Source organism: Gobio gobio (genome assembly GCF_949357685.1).
Source record: "Gobio gobio genome assembly, chromosome: 1".
NCBI lineage: Eukaryota > Metazoa > Chordata > Actinopteri > Cypriniformes > Gobionidae > Gobio > Gobio gobio.
The window spans coordinates 72,285,709-72,307,908 of record NC_137097.1 but is presented as its reverse complement, the minus strand read 5'-3'; the positions used below and the strand labels follow the sequence as shown (position 1 = coordinate 72,307,908).

At 38.7% G+C, this 22,200-nt stretch overlaps 1 protein-coding gene across 1 annotated transcript in view; it reads right to left on the bottom strand.

Annotated features, from left to right (window-relative positions):
• pctp (phosphatidylcholine transfer protein) overlaps positions 1-21,979 on the bottom strand; it is a 25,321-nt gene extending 3,342 nt beyond the window's left edge. Inside the window, exons 1-2 of the mRNA XM_079829336.1 lie at positions 21,847-21,979; positions 17,669-17,786 (exon numbers count right to left, since the gene is read on the bottom strand). Of these exons, the coding sequence (XP_079685462.1) occupies positions 17,669-17,786; positions 21,847-21,975 (247 nt within the window). The 5' untranslated portion in view covers positions 21,976-21,979. The remainder of the gene's footprint in view (positions 1-17,668; positions 17,787-21,846) is intronic.
• Positions 21,980-22,200: the final 221 nt, after the last annotated feature.

Sequence of the window (22,200 nt, the reverse complement as noted above, 5' to 3'; positions counted from 1 at the left end):
CTAGGAAATCCCTGAATTAGCTGTCCTGTTGGTCTCATCACGTTAATGCAGGGTTCCCACTCTTTTTCAGCAACCATTTTCCATTACTTTTCCAGGACATTTTCAATTTTACTACAGTGGGAATAACAGACAAGGATCATGCCAAATATTGCTTTCTAAGTCTTTAAAAGCCGTACAGTTTATTGCCATTACTTAACAATCCAGCATTTTTCAATATGAGCTCTTAATCATACATTATGACTATGGAAGCTTGTCACAGAATAGAAAGAAAAGGTAATTGTGACTTTTTATCTCGCTATTCTGACTCGCAATTGCGAGTTTACATATTTGTGATATAAACGCGAAAATTGTCGCAATTCTTTTTTTCCTCAGAATTGGACTTTATAACTTGCAATTGCAGTTTAGATCTCACAATTCTGAGAAAAGAAGTCAGAATTGCAAGATATAAACTTGCAACTAGGGATGCACCGGTTGACCGGCCAAAAACCGGAACCGGACGTTTTTTGCTTCTAGCGCGCGATCGGCAACCGGCCGGTTTTCTTTGTATTTTTCTGTCGATTTTTCCGGATGTGTTACCTTTTCTTACCTTTGTTATTCTAAAGTGTTACCTTTTATTTTACCTTAAAATTACATTGACTTAATTTGATTTAAAAAGCACCTGCTGTAGCATCTTAGTTTTTTTCGTTGCACTAAACATTATTTGATTTAACATTTTGGAACAATTATATACTTTGGTTTTATTGAATTTCACTGGAAAATACTTTTTTTCTTTACGCTGAATTTAAAAACAAATGCTGATTTAAGTAACGTCTTTGTTTGGATTGCAGAATATGCAGTTGTTGCCTTTAATGTCACCTTTCAGCCTTTTCATTTCCAATTAAATTTCCTGTAAATTTCAGATTGCGGACTTGTTTTCATTACCAAATAAACTGTTAAATACCAAATAAACATCTTGTTCATGTATACTTTCATTATTTTATTGTGTAAAAAAATAAATAAAAAAAACGGAAATCGGAATCGGCCAGTTTTCTTGAAAAAAATCGGTATCGGAATCGGCCATGTAAAATCATGATCGGTGCATCACTACTCGCAACTGCGCAAAAAAGTCAATTGTGAAGAAAAGGTCAGAATTGCGAGTTTACATCACGCAATTCTGACTATATCTTGCAATTCTGACTTTATAACACACAAATGTGACTTTATATCAAAATTATGTGATTAGGTAGCAGCTTACGAGTTAACATTCACTGCATACATTTGAGCAGTTAATAGCATTAGCTAACGGCTGCAAGTGGCAACACAAGACTAAACATCATTATTCAAAATACTACTCATACGCATCAAACTCAGCATTCCTGAACATGTGCTTTCTGCAACTAGCGCTAATTGTTTGGGTCAGCGATAAAACTCTTTATACTCGGCTAAAGAAATAACTTTTTTTTTTAAAGAATTTTCCCAGACAACAACAAGATTTTCCAGGACATTTTACATTTTCTCTAACTTTCCATGTGTTTTCCAGGACTGGAAAATTTGTCATCAATTTTCCAGGTTTTCAAGGTTTTCCAGGACGAGTGGGAACCCTGTAATGGTCACCACAACCAAAAGGCCCGCCTCTCAATTCATTTGATTGGACAATAGAAAAAAAACGCAATGATGTCGAGTTTTTTTTTTTCAACTTCAGGCGCTCCTTCTAAAACACGAGGTACCCAGGGCGCATAAGCAGCGCGCATAACGCTCTCTGCCAACAGAAATCTATTAAAAAAAGGCGCCTCTCGCTGCAAAAACGCATTCTGTGCGATCTTTTATTGGCCACAATAAAAGGTTGTTGATTGTGGCCTAATTTAGGCCCTGTCCACACGAAGCCAGAGCTTTCCCTATCCGATCCGATTCCTTGTTTCAAGAAATATCTGTGTACACACGAGAGCACTGAAACCGACTCAAAATGATGTAGTACACATGCTAGGCCAGTGTGTGGCGCTGTAATTCCGCCACAGAGATACACTAAAAACGGAGAAGAAGAGTTGTGGCTAGAAGGGGTACAGCAACGGTCGGAGGCAAAATCTCACAATAAAATAACAATAAATAAATTTGCTACTTACCAGATTGTGTTTTATTAACGCCTACACCTACCCCAACCCTAAACCTACCCTTACAATAATGCAAATACAGTAGGGGTGTGACGAGACGCTTATCTCACGAGACGAGACATGAGATTGGGTTCACAAGACAAGATTTCTACATAGTATTTTTAAGAAATCCTCAATGATGAAATACATGACTAGAAAAATAGTTTACAGGAGCATCAGAAATGTTTTAACTCATCATCTTGTCATTTCAGTTCTACTTTCTGAGTTTGAATTATCATATGCAGTAAAAGACAACAAGCACTGTAAAGGTTTTCCCAAAAACTCAACTGACTGGCTTCTGTCCTGTATGATCGTCTCTTCTGACCTCAGAACTGCACATGAGCTTCTGTTGACCTCCTAACTCAACTCCTTCCCACAAATTGGTCATTAGATATTAAGTGCAAACAATAACCATAATACCATAATCAAAGTACTCAAGATTCAAAGTGCAAATAGAGACCAAATTTTTCTTCAAGCATGATACAGAGCTAAGAGACGGTTACAACGAGCTTTCATATTGGGAGATATTCTCATGCCTCAGTGGTAACGTATCGAAATCACGTTTGAATGTGCGCTCCCGTTTACTTTCACTTTCAATTTCGCGATCGTGCATACTCTGAGAACAGGAAGCGCTGGTGCTGAACGAGCATTTTAAAATAGAAGTCTGACGCTTCTGCTGTGGAACGAATCCTCCGCCACGGTCCAGTCCACTAACATGTAACACACACACTCGTAACACACGCTCAATGTCTTCTCGTCACGTGATCAGTGGCTGTGCTGAGCACTATGTACGATTCGAACAGCTCGTGTTGGATGAGCTGATGGAATTGAAGCAACTGTTATCCACTAGGCTTGCTACGATAGTCGGTGTTGCCGGTGTTACCGGTGTCCAGACTCAACACCGGTTACATCACTTGCCCACCGTGGCACCGCCCACCGTCTTTTTGATTTTTTTATAGTAATAAAATAATTTTGTTCAGTTAGAGAACAGACAATACAAATAAAAACTGAACGTATCTGCTTAATAAAGCAGGATCCGACCGTGAGTCTCGGCAGCGGCAGGAGTCATTCATCAGATTTAAGAGTGAGGAGCTGACTGAGATGATCGCGGAAGATTTGGTTTCAAAGCGAAACGTAAAAGCGCCTATTTAAGGGAGTTTGTCATTTGTTTTGTTGTTGTGTTTTTCATTAAAAATAATAGGCTAATGAACCCACAATTCAAGCAACCCACAGCCAAATTGGCGCTAATTCAAAACCGAAAGTAAAATGTGCACGGCCGCACAGAGCGCGCATTGTTTACTTTCGCCTGGCTCCGCAGTGCGAGCCTCCGCGCTACGCTGACTGCGCGCATTTATTTTTGCCGCGCGCACCCTCGCGCTCGTGCGGGCGCGTCGAGTATAAACGAGGCTTTACGGATGGACTGTTATTCATTCATGGCGTGCATCTCAATCATAGACTGATCAATGCTTGATCAGTGCCCTGACTACTGAACTAGGGAACTGATTGAGACGCACCCATGGCCTCACAGAGCGCGCATTTACAGACGAGCTGTCATTCACGGTGTGTGAATACGCAACACTGGCGCGTTTTCAGTTCAGAGCGGTCGTGTGCATGTTACTTTCGGTTAGATAGAATTAGTGATTTAAAAGCCTCCGCCGGTGATACCGGTATTACCGGTGTTGTCACACATCAATTAACCGGTGGGAAAATTTCCTCACCGTCACATCCCTATTATCCACCTGAATTAAATTGTTTTTATTTCTATAAAAGCTAAACTATAGTGGAGGCGTAATGTAAAAGTAGCGTTGGCATATTTTATCCTAACTTCACCCTCACACTCCGTCATGACCAGGTCAAGACAATATGACACGAGACAGCCTTTCATCTCGACGAGAAATCTCTAACGTATCGAAATCACGTTTGAATGTGCGCTCCCGTTTACTTTCACTTTCAATTTCGCGATCGTGTGTACTCTGTGAACAGGGTGCGTTTGTGCTGAACGAGCATTTTAAAATAAAAGTTTGACGCTTCTGCTGCGCAACGAATCCTCCGCCAAGGTCCAGTCCACTAATATGTAACACACACGCTCAATGCGAGCGCTTCACTAACATGTAACACACACTCGTAACACACGCTCAATGTCTTCTCGTCACGTGATCAGTGGCTGTGCTGCGCACTATATACGACTCGAACAGCTCGTGTTGGATGAGCTGATGGAATTGAAGCAACAGTTATACACCTGAATTAAATAGTTTTTATTAAAAAAAGCTAAACTAGAGTGGAGGCGTAATGTAAACGTAGCGTTGGCATATTCTATCCTAACTTCACCCTCACACTCCATCATGACCAGGTCAAGACAATATGACACGAGACAGCCTTTCATCTCGACGAGAAATCTCGTCACACCCCTAAAAGACAGTAATTAAATGACGCAGTATTGATGTGCACATGCCCAGTGCCCATAGTTGTATCCCTTCTAGTCTTTACTCATGCGATGACATCACCGTTTCACAAAATATACGGATTGGCTGTACACAAGGATGTCGTTTTCAGATTTGTCCACAAAAAAAAAAAACAGTTTCAAGCTCCCAAAACGCCGGATGCATGTGGACGAAACGCTGATACGGTAAAACATTTTTTCATGTACAGCTAAACGCGTCTCCGCGAGAAATATATATCCTATATAACAGCCTAATTTGGATTTTAAAAAATGACAATTAAAGCTACACTTAAACTCATTTTAATGCAACACTATTAAATGCCCTTTTAGAGACACTGTGTGCTTCCAATTTTGTGGCAATAGTTCAGGAGGATTGTTTTCAGTTCCAGCGTGACTCAGACCTGAACCTCTCCTGAACTCTGGATCTGCATCCCATCATGCAAACTCACTGATGCTCTCGTGTCTTATGGGAGCAAAGGCATGTGCAACATCGCACGTCTAATCCTTCCCAGAAGACTGGAGGCGATCGGGGAGGACAAACCTTGCAAGGTTTGAATTGAAACGTCACTGCAAAAACAGCTTCACAATATGATGAGTTCAAAACTGACTAATGGACAACACACATTCAAAGCATTTACACAATTAGCAAAGTAAACTAGATATAATTCAGATTAAAATGTAATAATTTAAAATTACTTGAAATAAAATAAACTTGGTAACACTTTACAATGAGGCATATTAACATTAGTTAATGCAACAATGAACATGAACAAACAAAGTGAAATATATTATTATTTTAGTATAGTTTTTGTTAATCAATAAAAAACATTGATGTTCATGTTAGCTCACAATGAATTAATTATTGTTAATGTCTATGATTTCCACATAATATGTATGATGCAGAATTTTACTGAATTTGTCAAATTTTGGATGAATTAATAAAAAGCAGGTCAGTACACTTAAATCACATCACGATATAGACTAGTGTCTGTGAATATTAAACCACAAAACGACTATTTAAATATGATCTTCATGGCAACCCGTCAAAATAAAAGTTTGGTTTAACTTGAAGAAATTGTGACTGTCGTACAGTAGATTTGAGCTACATCTCAATGTAATAATAACACTAATAATTATTATTATTATTAAAATTGTATTAAATAATCAGAATTTATCATTTTGTTTTAATGTTTTAATTTTAACAGTAAAGCTCTGTTGTGCAGCACTTTGTTTAATTTCATGATTAAAAGATCAATCCAATTAAAGTTATGCTTTCATTTAATTTGCCGAACATGAAAAAAGGTTGTTTATATTAATTAAATAAATTAGACATGCTTTTTATGTTACACAATTTTTATTTAACCATTAAAATGCCATACAGAAAACTTAATACAGAAAACATAATTTGGTTAAAAAAAAAAAAGAATTGAGATTTTTTTTTTTTTATAAAATCTATTTCATAGTGTCTTAAAACATGTAATTTTTGTTAAGCTTTTAATAAATTAATAATAAATGGCTTTCCTGTAGCTCAAACAGTTGAGCGTGGCGCTAGCAACGCCAAGGTCATGGGTTCGATTCCCAGGGAAAGCAAGAACTGACAAAAATGTAGAAAACAACGTGTACCTTGATTGCAATGTAAGTCGCTTTGGATAAAAGCGTCTGCCAAATGCATAAATGTAAATAAATGTCATTATTTCAATTAATTAGACATGCTTTTTGATTACTAAAATTTAATTTAACCATTAAAATGGAGTCCAAACATTTTTTACGAAATCCAAAAAAATGAAAAACATGGAATTTGGAAAAAAAAATGAAGAATTTGGGAAAAAAAATAAAACGTGTTCAAATTGTTAGTTAACAAATGAAACCTTATTGTAAAGTGTTAACATTAACTGAAATAAAATAAAATATTTAAAAAAACTTCCAACTCATTTCATTTCAGCTGGTTACCAAGGCAAAATTTCTCATTTTCATTTAGCTTAACTTGATGTACTATATAATAACAATAATAATTAAAGCTGCCACTGCCACTCGGAGGTGCAATATGCATTTAAGTATATAAAAATAGGAGGACTACGTCAGTCATTTGTGTTTGCCACACTTCCTGCTGTCAGCTGTTAAAATGCGGCATATTGGACATTGTATGCTTGAGTTACAACTTCCTGTTTCGTGGTGTAAATCGCATACATTAGCACTTAGCCAAGTGTTGCGTGATTTAGCATGTTTCTAGCATGTTTGGGCCTTGATGGCATATTTAAATGTGTATCTGGGAGAGAATTAAAGTGTAAAGCATGCCATTTCCTGTTGCCAACAGGTGTCACTATATATGACTAATTGAATATTGGCATGTAGATGTCTTCAGGTCAGGACTCTAATCAAACATGTGAAGTTTGGGGCAGTTCGCACATTGTATGCCTGACTTACAACTGCTTCCTGCGTCATGGCGAAACATCAGACTTTGTGAGGCCGCTACGGACACACCCTTCAGGGAAAACTCAAGATCTTCATAATATAACATCACCAAGGCCTTTAGATTAGATTGACCTAATATGATGTTGATCTCTAGGCGGAGTTGATTAAAGTACAACGTCTGGAAATGGCTACATAGCTACATTAAGACTGGCCATATCTACATTACGACTGGCCATAGCTACATTACGACTGGCCATAGCTACATTACGACTGGCCATAGCTACATTACGACTGGCCATATCTACATTACGACTGGCCATAGCTACATTAACACTGGCCATAGCTACATTAAGACTGGCCATAGCTACAATTAAGACTGGCCATAGCTACATTAAGACTGGCCATAGCTACATTAAGACTGGCCATAGCTACATTATGACTGGCCATATCTACATTAAGACTGGCCATAGCTACATTAAGACTGGCCATAGCTACATTACGACTGGCCATAGCTACATTACGACTGGCCATAGCTACATTAAGACTGGCCATAGCTACATTACGACTGGCCATAGCTACATTAAGACTGGCCATAGCTACATTATGACCTGGCCATAGCTGCATTATGACTGGCCATAGCTACATTAAGACTGGCCATAGCTACATTATGACCTGGCCATAGCTACATTACGACTGGCCATAGCTACATTACGACTGGCCATTGCTACATTATGACTGCCATAGCTACAATTATGACTGGCCATAGCTACATTAAGACTGGCCATAGCTACATTATGACCAGGCCATAGCTACATTAAGACTGGCCATAGCTACATTATGACCAGGCCATAGCTACATTAAGACTGACCATAGCTACATTATGACCTGGCCATAGCTACATTATGACTGGCCATAGCTACAATTATGACTGGCCATAGCTACATTAAGACTGGCCATATCTACATTAAGACTGGCCATAGCTACATTAAGACTGGCCATAGCTACATTATGACCTGGCCATAGCTACATTATGACTGGCCATAGCTACAATTATGACTGGCCATAGCTACATTAAGACTGGCCATAGCTACATTATGACCTGGCCATAGCTACATTACGACTGGCCATAGCTACATTAAGACTGGCCATAGCTACATTATGACCTGGCCATAGCTACATTATGACTGGCCATAGCTACAATTATGACTGGCCATAGCTACAATTATGACTGGCCATAGCTACATTAAGACTGGCCACAGCTACATTACGACTGGCCATAGCTACATTATGACTGGCCATATCTACATTAAGACTGGCCATAGCTACATTATGACCTGGCCATAGCTACATTATGACTGGCCATAGCTACATTAAGACTGGCCATAGCTACATTATGACCTGGCCATAGCTACATTACGACTGGCCATAGCTACATTACGACTGGCCATAGCTACATTACGACTGGCCATAGCTACATTATGACCTGGCCATAGCTACATTAAGACTGGCCATAGCTACATTAAGACTGGCCATAGCTACATTAAGACTGGCCATATCTACATTACGACTGGCCATAGCTACATTACGACTGGCCATAGCTACATTACGACTGGCCATATCTACATTACGACTGGCCATATCTACATTAAGACTGGCCATAGCTACATTAAGACTGGCCATAGCTACATTATGACTGGCCATAGCTACATTACGACTGGCCATAGCTACATTAAGACTGGCCATAGCTACATTAAGACTGGCCATAGCTACATTACGACTGGCCATAGCTACATTAAGACTGGCCATAGCTACATTAAGACTGGCCATAGCTACATTACGACTGGCCATAGCTACATTAAGACTGGCCATAGCTACATTAAGACTGGCCATAGCTACATTATGAGCTACATTACGACTGGCCATAGCTACATTATGACTGCCATAGCTACAATTATGACTGGCCATAGCTACATTAAGACTGGCCATAGCTACATTATGACCTGGCCATAGCTACATTAAGACTGGCCATAGCTACATTATGACCTGGCCATAGCTACATTATGACCTGGCCATAGCTACATTAAGACTGATCATAGCTACATTATGGCTGGCCATAGCTACATTAAGACTGGTCATAGCTACATTATGACTGGCCATAGCTACATTATGACTGGCCATAGCTACAATTAAGACTGGCCATAGCTACAATTAAGACTGGCCATAGCTACAATTAAGACTGGCCATAGCTACAATTAAGACTGGCCATAGCTACAATTAAGACTGGCCATAGCTACATTAAGACTGGCCATAGCTACATTAAGACTGGCCATAGCTACATTAAGACTGGCCATAGCTACATTATGACTGGCCATAGCTACATTATGACTGGCCATAGCTACATTAAGACTGGCCATAGCTACATTAAGACTGGCCATAGCTACATTATGACTGGCCATAGCTACATTATGACTGGCCATAACTACATTATGACTGGCCATAACTACATTATGACTGGCCATAGCTACATTAAGACTGGCCATAGCTACATTACATTATGACTGGCCATATCTACATTATGACTGGCCATAGCTACATTATGACCTGGCCATAGCTACATTAAGACTGGCCATAGCTACATTACGACTGGCCATATCTACATTATGACTGGCCATAGCTACATTAAGACTGGTCATAGCTACATTAAGACTGGCCATAGCTACATTAAGACTGGCCATAGCTACATTATGACTGGCCATAGCTACATTAAGACTGGCCATAGCTACATTAAGACTGGCCATAGCTACATTACGACTGGCCATAGCTACATTAAGACTGGCCATAGCTACATTAAGACTGGCCATAGCTACATTAAGACTGGCCATAACTACATTATGACTGGCCATAACTACATTATGACTGGCCATAACTACATTATGACTGGCCATAGCTACATTAAGACTGGCCATAGCTACATTAAGACTGGTCATAGCTACATTAAGACTGGCCATAGCTACATTAAGACTGGCCATAGCTACATTACGACTGGCCATATCTACATTATGACTGGCCATAGCTACATTATGACTGGCCATATCTACATTACGACTGGCCATATCTACATTATGACTGGCCATAGCTACATTAAGACTGGCCATAGCTACATTATGACTGGCCATAGCTACATTATGACTGGCCATAACTACATTATGACTGGCCATAACTACATTATGACTGGCCATAGCTACATTAAGACTGGCCATAGCTACATTACATTAAGACTGGCCATATCTACATTATGACTGGCCATATCTACATTATGACTGGCCATAGCTACATTATGACCTGGCCATAGCTACATTAAGACTGGCCATAGCTACATTACGACTGGCCATATCTACATTATGACTGGCCATAGCTACATTAAGACTGGTCATAGCTACATTAAGACTGGCCATAGCTACATTAAGACTGGCCATAGCTACATTATGACTGGCCATAGCTACATTATGACTGGCCATAGCTACATTATGACTGGCTATAGCTACATTAAGACTGGCCATAACTACATTATGACTGGCCATAGCTACATTAAGACTGGCCATAGCTACATTAAGACTGGCCATAGCTACATTAAGACTGGCCATAGCTACAATTAAGACTGGCCATAGCTACATTAAGACTGGTCATAGCTACATTAAGACTGGTCATAGCTACATTAAGACTGGTCATAGCTACATTATGACTGGCCATAGCTACATTATGACTGGCCATAGCTACAATTAAGACTGGCCATAGCTACAATTAAGACTGGCCATAGCTACATTAAGACTGGCCATAGCTACATTAAGACTGGCCATAGCTACATTATGACTGGCCATAGCTACATTAAGACTGGCCATAGCTACATTAAGACTGGCCATAGCTACATTACGACTGGCCATAGCTACATTACGACTGGCCATAGCTACATTACGACTGGCCATAGCTACATTACGACTGGCCATAGCTACATTATGACTGGCCATAGCTACATTAAGACTGGCCATAGCTACATTACGACTGGCCATAGCTACATTAAGACTGACCATAGCTACATTAAGACTGGCTATAGCTACATTAAGACTGGCCATAGCTACATTACGACTGGCCATAGCTACATTAAGACTGGCCATAACTACATTATGACTGGCCATAGCTACATTAAGACTGGCCATAGCTACATTAAGACTGGCCATAGCTACATTAAGACTGGCCATAGCTACATTATGACTGGCCATAACTACATTATGACAGCTTCCTGTGTCATGGCGAAACATCAGACTTTGTGAGGCCTTTCAGGGAAAACTCAAGATCTACATAATTTAACATCACCATGGCCTTAAGATTAGACCGACCTAATATGATGTGTATCTGTACATTAGACAGTGCTTAATTTAAATTTTCTAGGTGGCGCTATTGAGCCATTTTGCCACGCCTAATTCTGAAACCCATATCAGACGTACATGTTCGTGTGCAAAGTTTCATGAGTTTTCGAGCACGTTTAGGCCCTCAAAAATGCGGAGAGGAAGAATAACGGACTGAGCAATTACAATATCGGTGCTCAGGCCCTAGAAATTACAAAAATACGACTAAATGACTCAAACTCAAACTGTTGACTGAACACCGGCCAGCAGAAAAAGACTCTCAGGCGTGTTTGTTCCAGGTCTGAACGGGTCACACGGGTGTGATTCACAGATGATGTGTTCAGCGAACAAGGGCGGAGGCTTGAGATTGTAATCACGAGCAATTTTTGACTGATTTAACGCAAACCACATTTCACTGCTCTGGTGGTCCGACACAATATTCACACTACAAACGCAGAGATGTGCGTTGAAGACATGATGTTTTGATTTATTTAAACTAATGAGAACCGTAAACGCTGTCATGCGATCAAGATCCGGAGGTCAGTTTGTGCTGTTGTGTGTGTTTGGGTGGGATTTCTCCAGTTAGGACACTAGAGGACATACATCAGGACTGAAGCACAAACGCTTCATGAAAGATCAGCTCGAGCACATGTATACGTCTGGAGCCAGAGATGTGTTTCCAATAAAACGGCACTCCACCCTCATGAACACACACATGCACACACACACACACACACACAGTTATTCACGGTCTGTTTGTGTTTGCGGGAAATACACCACCCTGCCAATGTCATGTCTTAAAACATGAGGGAAAACGAAATGGCTTCAAAAGATAATACATGGGTTCTTGTCAAATGCACACTTGTGCAACTCCAAAAGAAAACAAAGTCATAATGCATTTTGAAATCCGCCGTAAAATATACAGCAGATCTTTTAGACAGCACAAACTAAAAGTCCCAAACTCAAGCGCAAACATTGATTTTTTAAAGATGGTTTAATAGTTCCCAGATCCTGAGAGAACAGAACGAGCTCCGTATCGATGATTACCAGCGCTAACACTGTCATTTCCTGAGCTTTTCCACAACACTTCAACACAAACGTCTTTCCCTAGACCACTGAACCACTATAAACAGCAGAAAGCACCACAACCACACACTCATAAACATACCACACACACACATTTACATATTAACAAATACATGACCATGTGAACTACAGTACGTGGGCAAAGAAAATTATAGGTTATAATTACTACATTATGACTGGTCATACTAACACTGGTCATAGCTACATTATGACTGGTCATACTAACACTGGTCATAGCTACATTATGACTGGTCATACTAACACTGGTCATAGCTACATTATGACTGGTCATACTAACACTGGTCATAGCTACATTATGACTGGTCATACTAACACTGGTCATAGCTACATTATGACTGGTCATACTAACACTGGTCATAACTACATTATGACTGGTCATACTAACACTGGTCATAGCTACATTATGACTGGTCATACTAACACTGGTCATAGCTACATTATGACTGGTCATACTAACACTGGTCATAGCTACATTATGACTGGTCATACTAACACTGGTCATAGCTACATTATGACTGGTCATACTAACACTGGTCATAACTACATTATGACTGGTCATACTAACACTGGTCATAACTACATTATGACTGATTATATCTATAAATGGTCATAGCTACATTATGACTGGTCATATCTATAAATGGTCATAGCTACATTATGACTGGTCATAACTACAAATGGTCATAACTACATTATGATGACTGGTCAACTACAAATGGTTATATCTACATTATGACTGGTTATAACTACAATTGGTCATAACAACATTATGACTGGTCATAACTACATTATGACTGGTCATAACTATAATTGGTCATAACTACATTATAACTGGTCATAACTATAAATGGTCATAGCTACAATTGGTCATAGCTACATTATGACTGGTCATAGCTACATTATGACTGGTCATAACTACAATTGGTCATAGCTACATTATGACTGGTCATAACTATAAATGGTCATAGCTACAATTGGTCATAGCTACATTATAACTGGTCATATCTATAAATGGTCATAGCTACATTATGACTGGTCATAACTACAAATGGTCATAGCTACATGATGACTGATCATAACTACAAATGGTCATAGCTACATTATGACTGGCCATAACTACATAATGACTGGTCATAACTACAAATGGTCATAGCTACATTATGACTGGCCATAACTACAAATGGTCATAGCTACATTATGACTGGCCATAACTACAAATGGTCATAGCTACATTATGACTGGCCATAACTACATTATGACTGGTCATAACTATAAATGGTCATAGCTACATTATGACTAGTCATAACTACACATTTTCATAACTACATTATGACTGGTCATATCTATAAATGGTCATAGCTACATTATGACTGGTCATAACTACATTATGACTGGTCAACTACAAATGGTTAAATCTACATTATGACTGGTCATAGCTATTACTGGCCATAACTGCATTATGACTGGTCAACTACAAATGGTCATAACTACATTATGACTGGTCATAACTACAATTGGTCATAGCTACATTATGACTGGTCATAACTACAATTGGTCATAGCTACATTATGACTGGTCATAATTATAAATGGTCATAGCTACATTATGACTGGTCATAACTCCAATTAGTCATAGCTATATTATGACTGGTCATCATTATAAATGGTCATAGCTACATTATGACTGGTCATAACTACACATTTTCATAACTACATTATGACTGGTCATATCTATAAATGGTCATAGCTACCTTATGACTGGTCATAACTACATTATGACTGGTCAACTACAAATGGTTATATCTACATTATGACTGGTCATAACTACACTTGGTCATAGCTACATTATGACTGGTCATAACTACAATTGGTCATAGCTACATTATGACTGGTCATAACTACAATTGGTCATAGCTACATTATGACTGGTCATAACTACAAATGGTCATAGCTACATTATGACTGGTCATAATTATAAATGGTCATAGCTGCAGTATGACTGGCCATGACTACATGCTTGTCAACTAAACGCTGGATTTGTGAAGTATGTAAGTGAAGTATGTAAATTTCATGGTATAGACGTCCATGAGTTTTACACGCCGGTCTGTAAATGTTGGGACATTGATGTAACCTTTTCACGCCCCTAAACATGACGCGGAACAAAACTAACTGTGATTGGCTGCTTTACATGTCAGTCAGACGGCCTCTGGGCGGCCCTTGGCCAATGAAAACCAGTATGGAGTCCAGACCTTCTGCCGTCAGACTGAAGCTACGCAAGACTAGTATAAACCACATCACTACCAAACAACACAGCACGTTCTACACACAGGACAAAGACAGAATAAACACTGGGTCAATCTACTGGGACACTAAATGTGCACAACGTACCAGTCCAGTTCCCTGCGTATCTGAACAGATCTGACCGGCATCAAGAGGAGAAACTTCAGAGTGTGGAAAAAAAATAACAAGTCATAAGATGCATTTCAAGTGAGTATTGGAGCTCCACAAGAGACATAAGACATTAACACACTAAAGATTCAGTAATATTATCAACTCGACTGTAGAGCTGAAGCGATTAGTCGACATTGTCGACAAATATCTTTGTTGTCGAGCAGTCAAGACAGGGACAAGACCCGCCCACTTTTTACGATCAATGATATTGGACCCACTCACGTTTATCGTCTCTAACATTCAGCACATCTCTGTTTACCTACCCCTAATCAAAAAACACTTATTATTAAAAACGTTAGACGCTTTATTGCCACTTTTCTTATATTTTCTTCATTTTTATTGAAAATAAATGCCTTTCCGATTTGATATGTGATGGGAAAACGGAGAAAATTGAGTTCGGCGAAAGCCGAACTATACGTTTAGCAAGCAAAGCGGTATATTTGTACTTAATGTAATTGGCATCTACTCCTGTAAAAAATTTCTGAGGACCCACCCACATTTTTTTTGCTTCCGACGCCCATGGTTTGATCTCATCTGACCTAATGTAAGGGCCTGCAATATTGCGATTCGACCGCTATGACGCTGTAGCGCTAGAGTGTAATGCAGCCCTTACAAATGTTGCGGTAGAAGAAAACAAATCTGAACTAGCAAGATGTGGGAAAGTTTCACAAAACGCGTCTCAATCAGCTCCTGGTTCAGTGATCAGGGATCAGCCCATTGACTCTTGTCCTGACTACTGAACCAGGAGCTGATTGAGACCCGCAAGGCCAAACTTTTCACGGGAGCACAACGTGCATGTTGGAGCACTTAAAGAGGAAACAACTAACTAACTAGCGGTAAATCTCTTTATTAGAGAATGCAATACTACTTATAATTGTAATTATATTAACAATAATAATATAATTACAGTAATGTGATGCTTTATTTAGCATAGAATAAAGTTTGATCGAGCTTTGAGTCAGGACTGTTTTTATTATTATTACTTTGGGGCTGTTTTTCTGCAAAGGGACCAAGGGCCTATACCATGAAGCCGGTTTAGCTGGCTAGCCAGATATGTTTAAGCTTAGTTTGTGCTAATCCTGGGTTTTAGGCACCATTAAAGTGGTTTGGCTTTTAGCCGTGTTCATCTCCATAGTAGCTTACGCTGCACGGCTAACCTGCTCCAGGGCAGGTTATGTTCTGGATAAGAGATCAAACTGAAATTGGACCAATCAGCTGTGAGCAAAGTGACACGCCTCTGATGCAATGAAGTCACTCCCCCTGATTCTACTCCACATTAAAGGTCACTACATAGAAAATGGCTATTAAAGACTAAAGCGTCTGGCTTTTAACAATGCTTATTTATAATAATAATAATAATCATTTTGAATGATTTAGATATCATTTATGTAATTATTATACCCATAATAATGTACCATTTTAGTTAATCAATCATTAATAGACACTTGGTTCAAATTAAAATAAATAGCCTATACAACGGTCATACAAATAAGCTTTAAAATCAATAAATAAAGCAATAAAAATTACATTACTCAATTCTCTATATATCAACTAAACTAACTTCATAACTTTTACTTGCATTGACGTAGTGAATATTTTCTTCAAGTTGTACTCTTCTATAGACAGCTCTTTTCTTCTTGCTGTGTAAATTTGTTTAAATTCTTAATATTTTTCAATCATGTAATATTCTGCAGAAGAGATAAACGAATCTCGCTGCTTCTCTCGCGAGAAGTGAATCTCAGTTTCCTTGATCCACAGCCTGTGATTGGCTGTTCACTGCTGATGTCACAGCTAAACTCCTAAAATCAGGATCAAAGCCTGAGTTGACAGAGAAAGCTGATGATCAGCATCATGGGACCAACAAAGCCTGAATAGATTGGTTTGGTTTTGTCAACTCTAAACTAATCCTGTAACCCTGAGTTTGTTAAACTACCATCATGGTACAGGCCCCAGGACGACTGATCCATGTAAAGGAAAGAATGAATGGGGCCATGTATCGTGAGATTTTGAGTAAAAACCTCCTTCCATCAGCAAGGCTATTGAAGATGAATTGTGGCTGGGTCTTTCAGCATGACTATAATCCCAAACACACCGCCCGGGCCACGAAGGAGTGGCTTCGTAAGAAGCATTTCAAGGTCCTGGAGTGGCCTAGCCAGTCTCCAGATCTCAACCCCATAGAAAATCTTTAGAGGGAGTTGAAACATTACTGCTCTAGAGGAGATCTGCATGGAGGAATGGGCCAAACTACCAGCAACAGTGTGGAAAAACCTTGTGGAGACTTACAGAAAACGTTTGACCCCTGTCATTACCAACAAAGGGTATATAACAAAGTATTGAGATTAACTTTTGTTATTGACCAAATACTTATTTTCCACCATAATTTGCAAATAAAATCAGATATTCTCATTCTGTCTCTCATAGTTGAAGTGTACCTATGATGAAAATTACAGGCCTCTCTCACCTTTTTAAGTGGGGGAACTTGCACAATTGGTGGCTGACTAAATACTTTTTTGCCCCACTGTATATGTGAATAAAGCAGACGTGACTTGACTAACGTAAATGTGTTTTGTTTCAGAAATGGGTGTATCACCTATAATCTCTTGAGTGATGATTCATGAGCGTAGGAATCTGTCTAAACCTGCCTTACGAGTAATACTGAGAGTCAAAGTCTTCTGAAGGGTGATGTTTATGGAATAATGCTCTTCATGAAGATGTCCCGCTCAGGATTACCTTTGGCGTAGGAGTCCCACTGTCTCCTGTAGTTGAGATCCATGTAAACATCTGCGCAGAGATCTGGAGAGCAGCTGGGCAGAGAACCGAACACTTTGTACTCGTACAGACCCGTTTCCTGTTGAACACGACATCAAACACACACGATGAACACATCACAGCCAGAGCCAGTCATCCTGAACAAGCGTGGTGATATTTGACTGATTCATGTGATGTTATACATGCGCTGGACGGGAAACCGATCTCTTGAACGCATCCGTCATGCTTGCTTTTGCTTGTATGTTTTACTTGCTAAAACATCTGGATCTTTTATGGGTTTGGCCAAATAATTGTATAGAACTTTTAAACACTATGTATATTATAAAACTGGTATAATACATATTGTGTTAAAGTGATAGTTCACCCAAAAATGAAAATTAGCCCATGATTTACTCACCCTCAAGTCGGGCTGGGCGATAAAACGGTAACGATAATTATCGAGAAATAACTTTCCTCGATAAAACGATAACAACAGTTTGATAAAAGAGAAATAAAATCATTTCATCCAATGTTTAAAGTGAATAAAATAGACTTGCTGGAGTTCAGCAACTAATGGACTTTGTACTCTCTCCCTGCCCACCGCAGTTGTGTGTGTGTGTGTGTGTGTGTGTGTGTGTGTGTGTGTGTGTGTGTGTGTGTGTGTGTGTGTGTGTGTGTATCGATGAGGTGCAAGGTGGACCAATCCACTGTAAGGCAAGAGACTTAAAACACATATTGCGTTTGCATTTTTATTGTTTTACTACTTACACAATTATTTTAATTAAATATATATATAATTATATTATTGATATATAGAGTGTGGAGTAAAAAAAATGCTGACCACAGTTTTATTTATTTATTTTATGTATATTGTCAATGTCATTTATTTAAAGGTTTGGCATGCGGACCAGAAAGATGTTTTAGTTTATTGACAAACATTATCTTTAAAGCACTTTAACTTTGCATTTGCAGTCAGCAGAGCCAAATGTCATATCATTACAGTTCTAGATTTTACTATAGATATTTATTTTATATATTCTATTTATATTAATAATATTCTACTCTATTAATATTGATTTTAGTAGTAATAAATACATCTACCTCAGCTCAATTGTTCACCTGTCTGGGAAGTGTTTGTCATGTTTTGACAATAAAGGATAACATTTAACTGTCTGTTTTCTACATCTTTCACTCAGGAGCAAAAATATGCCTTTAAATTTTAAAGAAATAAAGATTTGACATGTATCATGCTAATTATCGATATCGACTGATATGGAAAATTATATCGTGATCATTTTTTTGGCCCATATCGCCCAGCCCTACCCTCAAGTCCTCCTATAGGTGTGTATGACTTTCTTCTTTCAGACGAACACAATCTGAGTTACATTAAAAATGTCCTGGCTAGGGATGTTAATGATTAATCGATGATCGATTAATGGTCGAGAATACATTTAATTGATAAAACCTATCGATCATCGATTAATCAGGGTCATGCTCAACCGCGAAACATGTAAATCAGACACGAGGAATAATGATACTCTGTTTGGGACCATTTTACACTAGAGTTACACCTTCATCTTGACTACAAGTTCGCATGTGCATTCGCAGCCTTTTGCTTTGTGCACTTGTAAGTTGTAATTTTGTGTTTATTTTCCGTGGGCCTTTCTATAGCTGATTTTTTAATCTCATATAGGATGCATCTGGTTAAGAATGAATGCAGTAGTGAAGCGTGCCGGTGATCAGCTTCAGCGCATGCAGCTCCAACAGCAATGCACAACTTACAATGACAATGATTGGGACTGTCATGTTACACATCATTATAAAGAGAACAATATTGTAATACATCGCTGTGAATTTACTGGGTCTAGTTGGCGCTTTCAGCGCATTGTTTCAGGAAGAGCGCGCCCACACATTCTGAAGAGCACGCATCTGAGGTGGAGTTGGTGACACGTTGTATTACTCATATTTGATTATTAAATAAGTAATTTAATTAAATTATCAATAACATCGATTTATTTTACAATCCTGTAGCCCTTTATTTAGACCCTTAGAACCCTTCCCATTGATTTGGTGAGGAACATGGCGTATTGTCAGCGTTTGCGCACTCTGTCATGCGGTCGGCTATAAGCCACTGTATTAAGGCTAATGATTAATCGATTAATTGATCGTTAATTTAAACGGCGATCGATCATGGAAATTTGTGTAAATTGACATCCATAGTCCTGGCTCTTCCAAGCTTTATAATGGCAGTGAATGACGCTTCGTTTTTAAAGTCCATAAAAGTGCATCTATCCATCATATAACTGCTCCACACGGCTCCGGGGGGTTAATAAAGGCCTTCTGAAGCGAAGTGGCGCGTTTGTGGCGGTCAGCGGTGCGTATGTCGACTTGCGCTAAAACAGTAACTACGTTTAGTTTTGCTCTATCCTCTGCGCTTCTGTGTTCGTCAACACACACGTGTCAGCGGTTACTCTTTTAGCGCAAGTCGACTCATGTACCGCTGACCGCCGGATGCTAGTTATTTTAGTCTATAAACTTTTAAATATGGATATTTTTCTTACACTAACACGCCACTTCGCTTTAGAAGGCCTTTATTAACCCCCCGGAGCCGTGTGGAGCAGTTATATGATGGATAGATGCACTTTTATGGACTTCATAACAGAAACGGCCCATCACTCCCATTATAAAGCTTGGATTAGCCAGGACATTTTTAACATAACTCAGATTGTATTCGTCTGAAAGAAGAATATCATACACGCCTAGGATGACTTGAGAATGAGTAAATCATGGGCTAATTTTCATTTTTGGGTGAACTATCCCTTTAAATATTATATGCCAGGTTGGAAATGTCACTAGATTCACCATTCAATTATGTACATTTACATTTACATTTACATTTATGCATTTGGCAGACGCTTTTATCCAAAGCGACTTACATTGCATTCGAGGTACACATTTTACATTTTTTGTCAATTCTTGTATTTTGTATTATAGCATACACTCGTTTAAATAGTCACACTTTCAACTCCAGCAAACATTTGTCAGGGTTGCCCATATTTTTAATAGCAAATATCTGTGTATAGACGGACACATGTATGGGGCAAGTTGTCACAAGGAGAACCTGCAATTAAAAAGACGATTACAGCGCACCGATTCTTGAGATAAGGGACAAAACATGTTTTAGATGTAATAAGATGTATAAATACATTATTTTATTTTATTTTATTTTAGTAGACAAAGGTAACCGAAAATGAACCATGTAAGGGAACAGGCTTATTTCTAAAAAAATATATATATTTATTCACTCCATAACAATGTGTATCAACTACGTCAGACACAGTATAGAGTGTGCTTTTAAAATAATACTAAAGAAATTATTTAAAAGAACAAGCAATGAATGTCCCGAGTATCCAAATGTCCCTTAGATGTAACTTTTTTAAGTATTTCTATTGTGTTGACATTCTTACTTTTTAACATAAATACGCTACAAAGGCGGGGTTTTTTTGTGTGAGACATTTTATTTATTTATTTTTTGTCTATGTATACACCGATCAGGCATAACATTATGACCAGACACTGACATGAAAGTGAATAACACTGATTCCTGTTAGTGGGCGGGATATATTTGAGGGCTTTTTGTGTGTGGGACATGTTTTGTCCCTTATCTCAAGAATCAGTGAGCGAAATATAAAGTAACTAATCATGAAACATTAAAAAGCACAAGACAAAACGGAAAAATAGGAAATTAAAAACCAATATTTTATTCATCTGAAATACATAATTAATAAAATATGATAAAAAAGATAGTTTATTTTATACCAATACATAATATATATGTACCAATACATAATATATATTATGTATTGGTACACACATAATAAGTTTGAAGCTTATATGATTATGTTATCGTTATATATGTTCAAGTACAGTGAGTAGCCTATGTTCAATAGCATATTTGCCTTGGGCAGTATTGTGTTGTGCCTAAAATAATAATCAAACTCAACAGTAGCATTATATCATACATATTAAAAAGCCTTACGTGCATTATGTTGTGTGTGAGTTCTAGCTCTACTGTAAATCAGGAGATATTTTGCATGGCATTGTTTTGATTGTGCGCCGGGCGCGTGCGCATTGTGCCACTTAAATCATCACATATTCACCTTGTTATAAAGTCTGTATATTTTGACGCCCGTGGTCTCGGTGAAGAACTCCCACCCGCCGTCGAGCAGCGGCTCGTCCAGCTCGGTCCACGCCCGCTGGAACTCCTCATCGCTGAAGTGCAGAGCCATGATGTTCCGGTTTCCACCGCGCGCGAGTCAGAAGTCATGTGGACGCGATCATCGCCAACGTCAGAGCGCAGCTGATCGCGCGCCACGTGCACACGCATTTCAGCTTACAGCCCTCAGTGAGTCAGTCGATGTATGGAAAAATATTGATGTCTTTAAAATATATTTATAAATACGCTACAAAGGCGTTTTTTTTTTGTGTGTGTGTGAGAATTTTTTTTTTTTTTA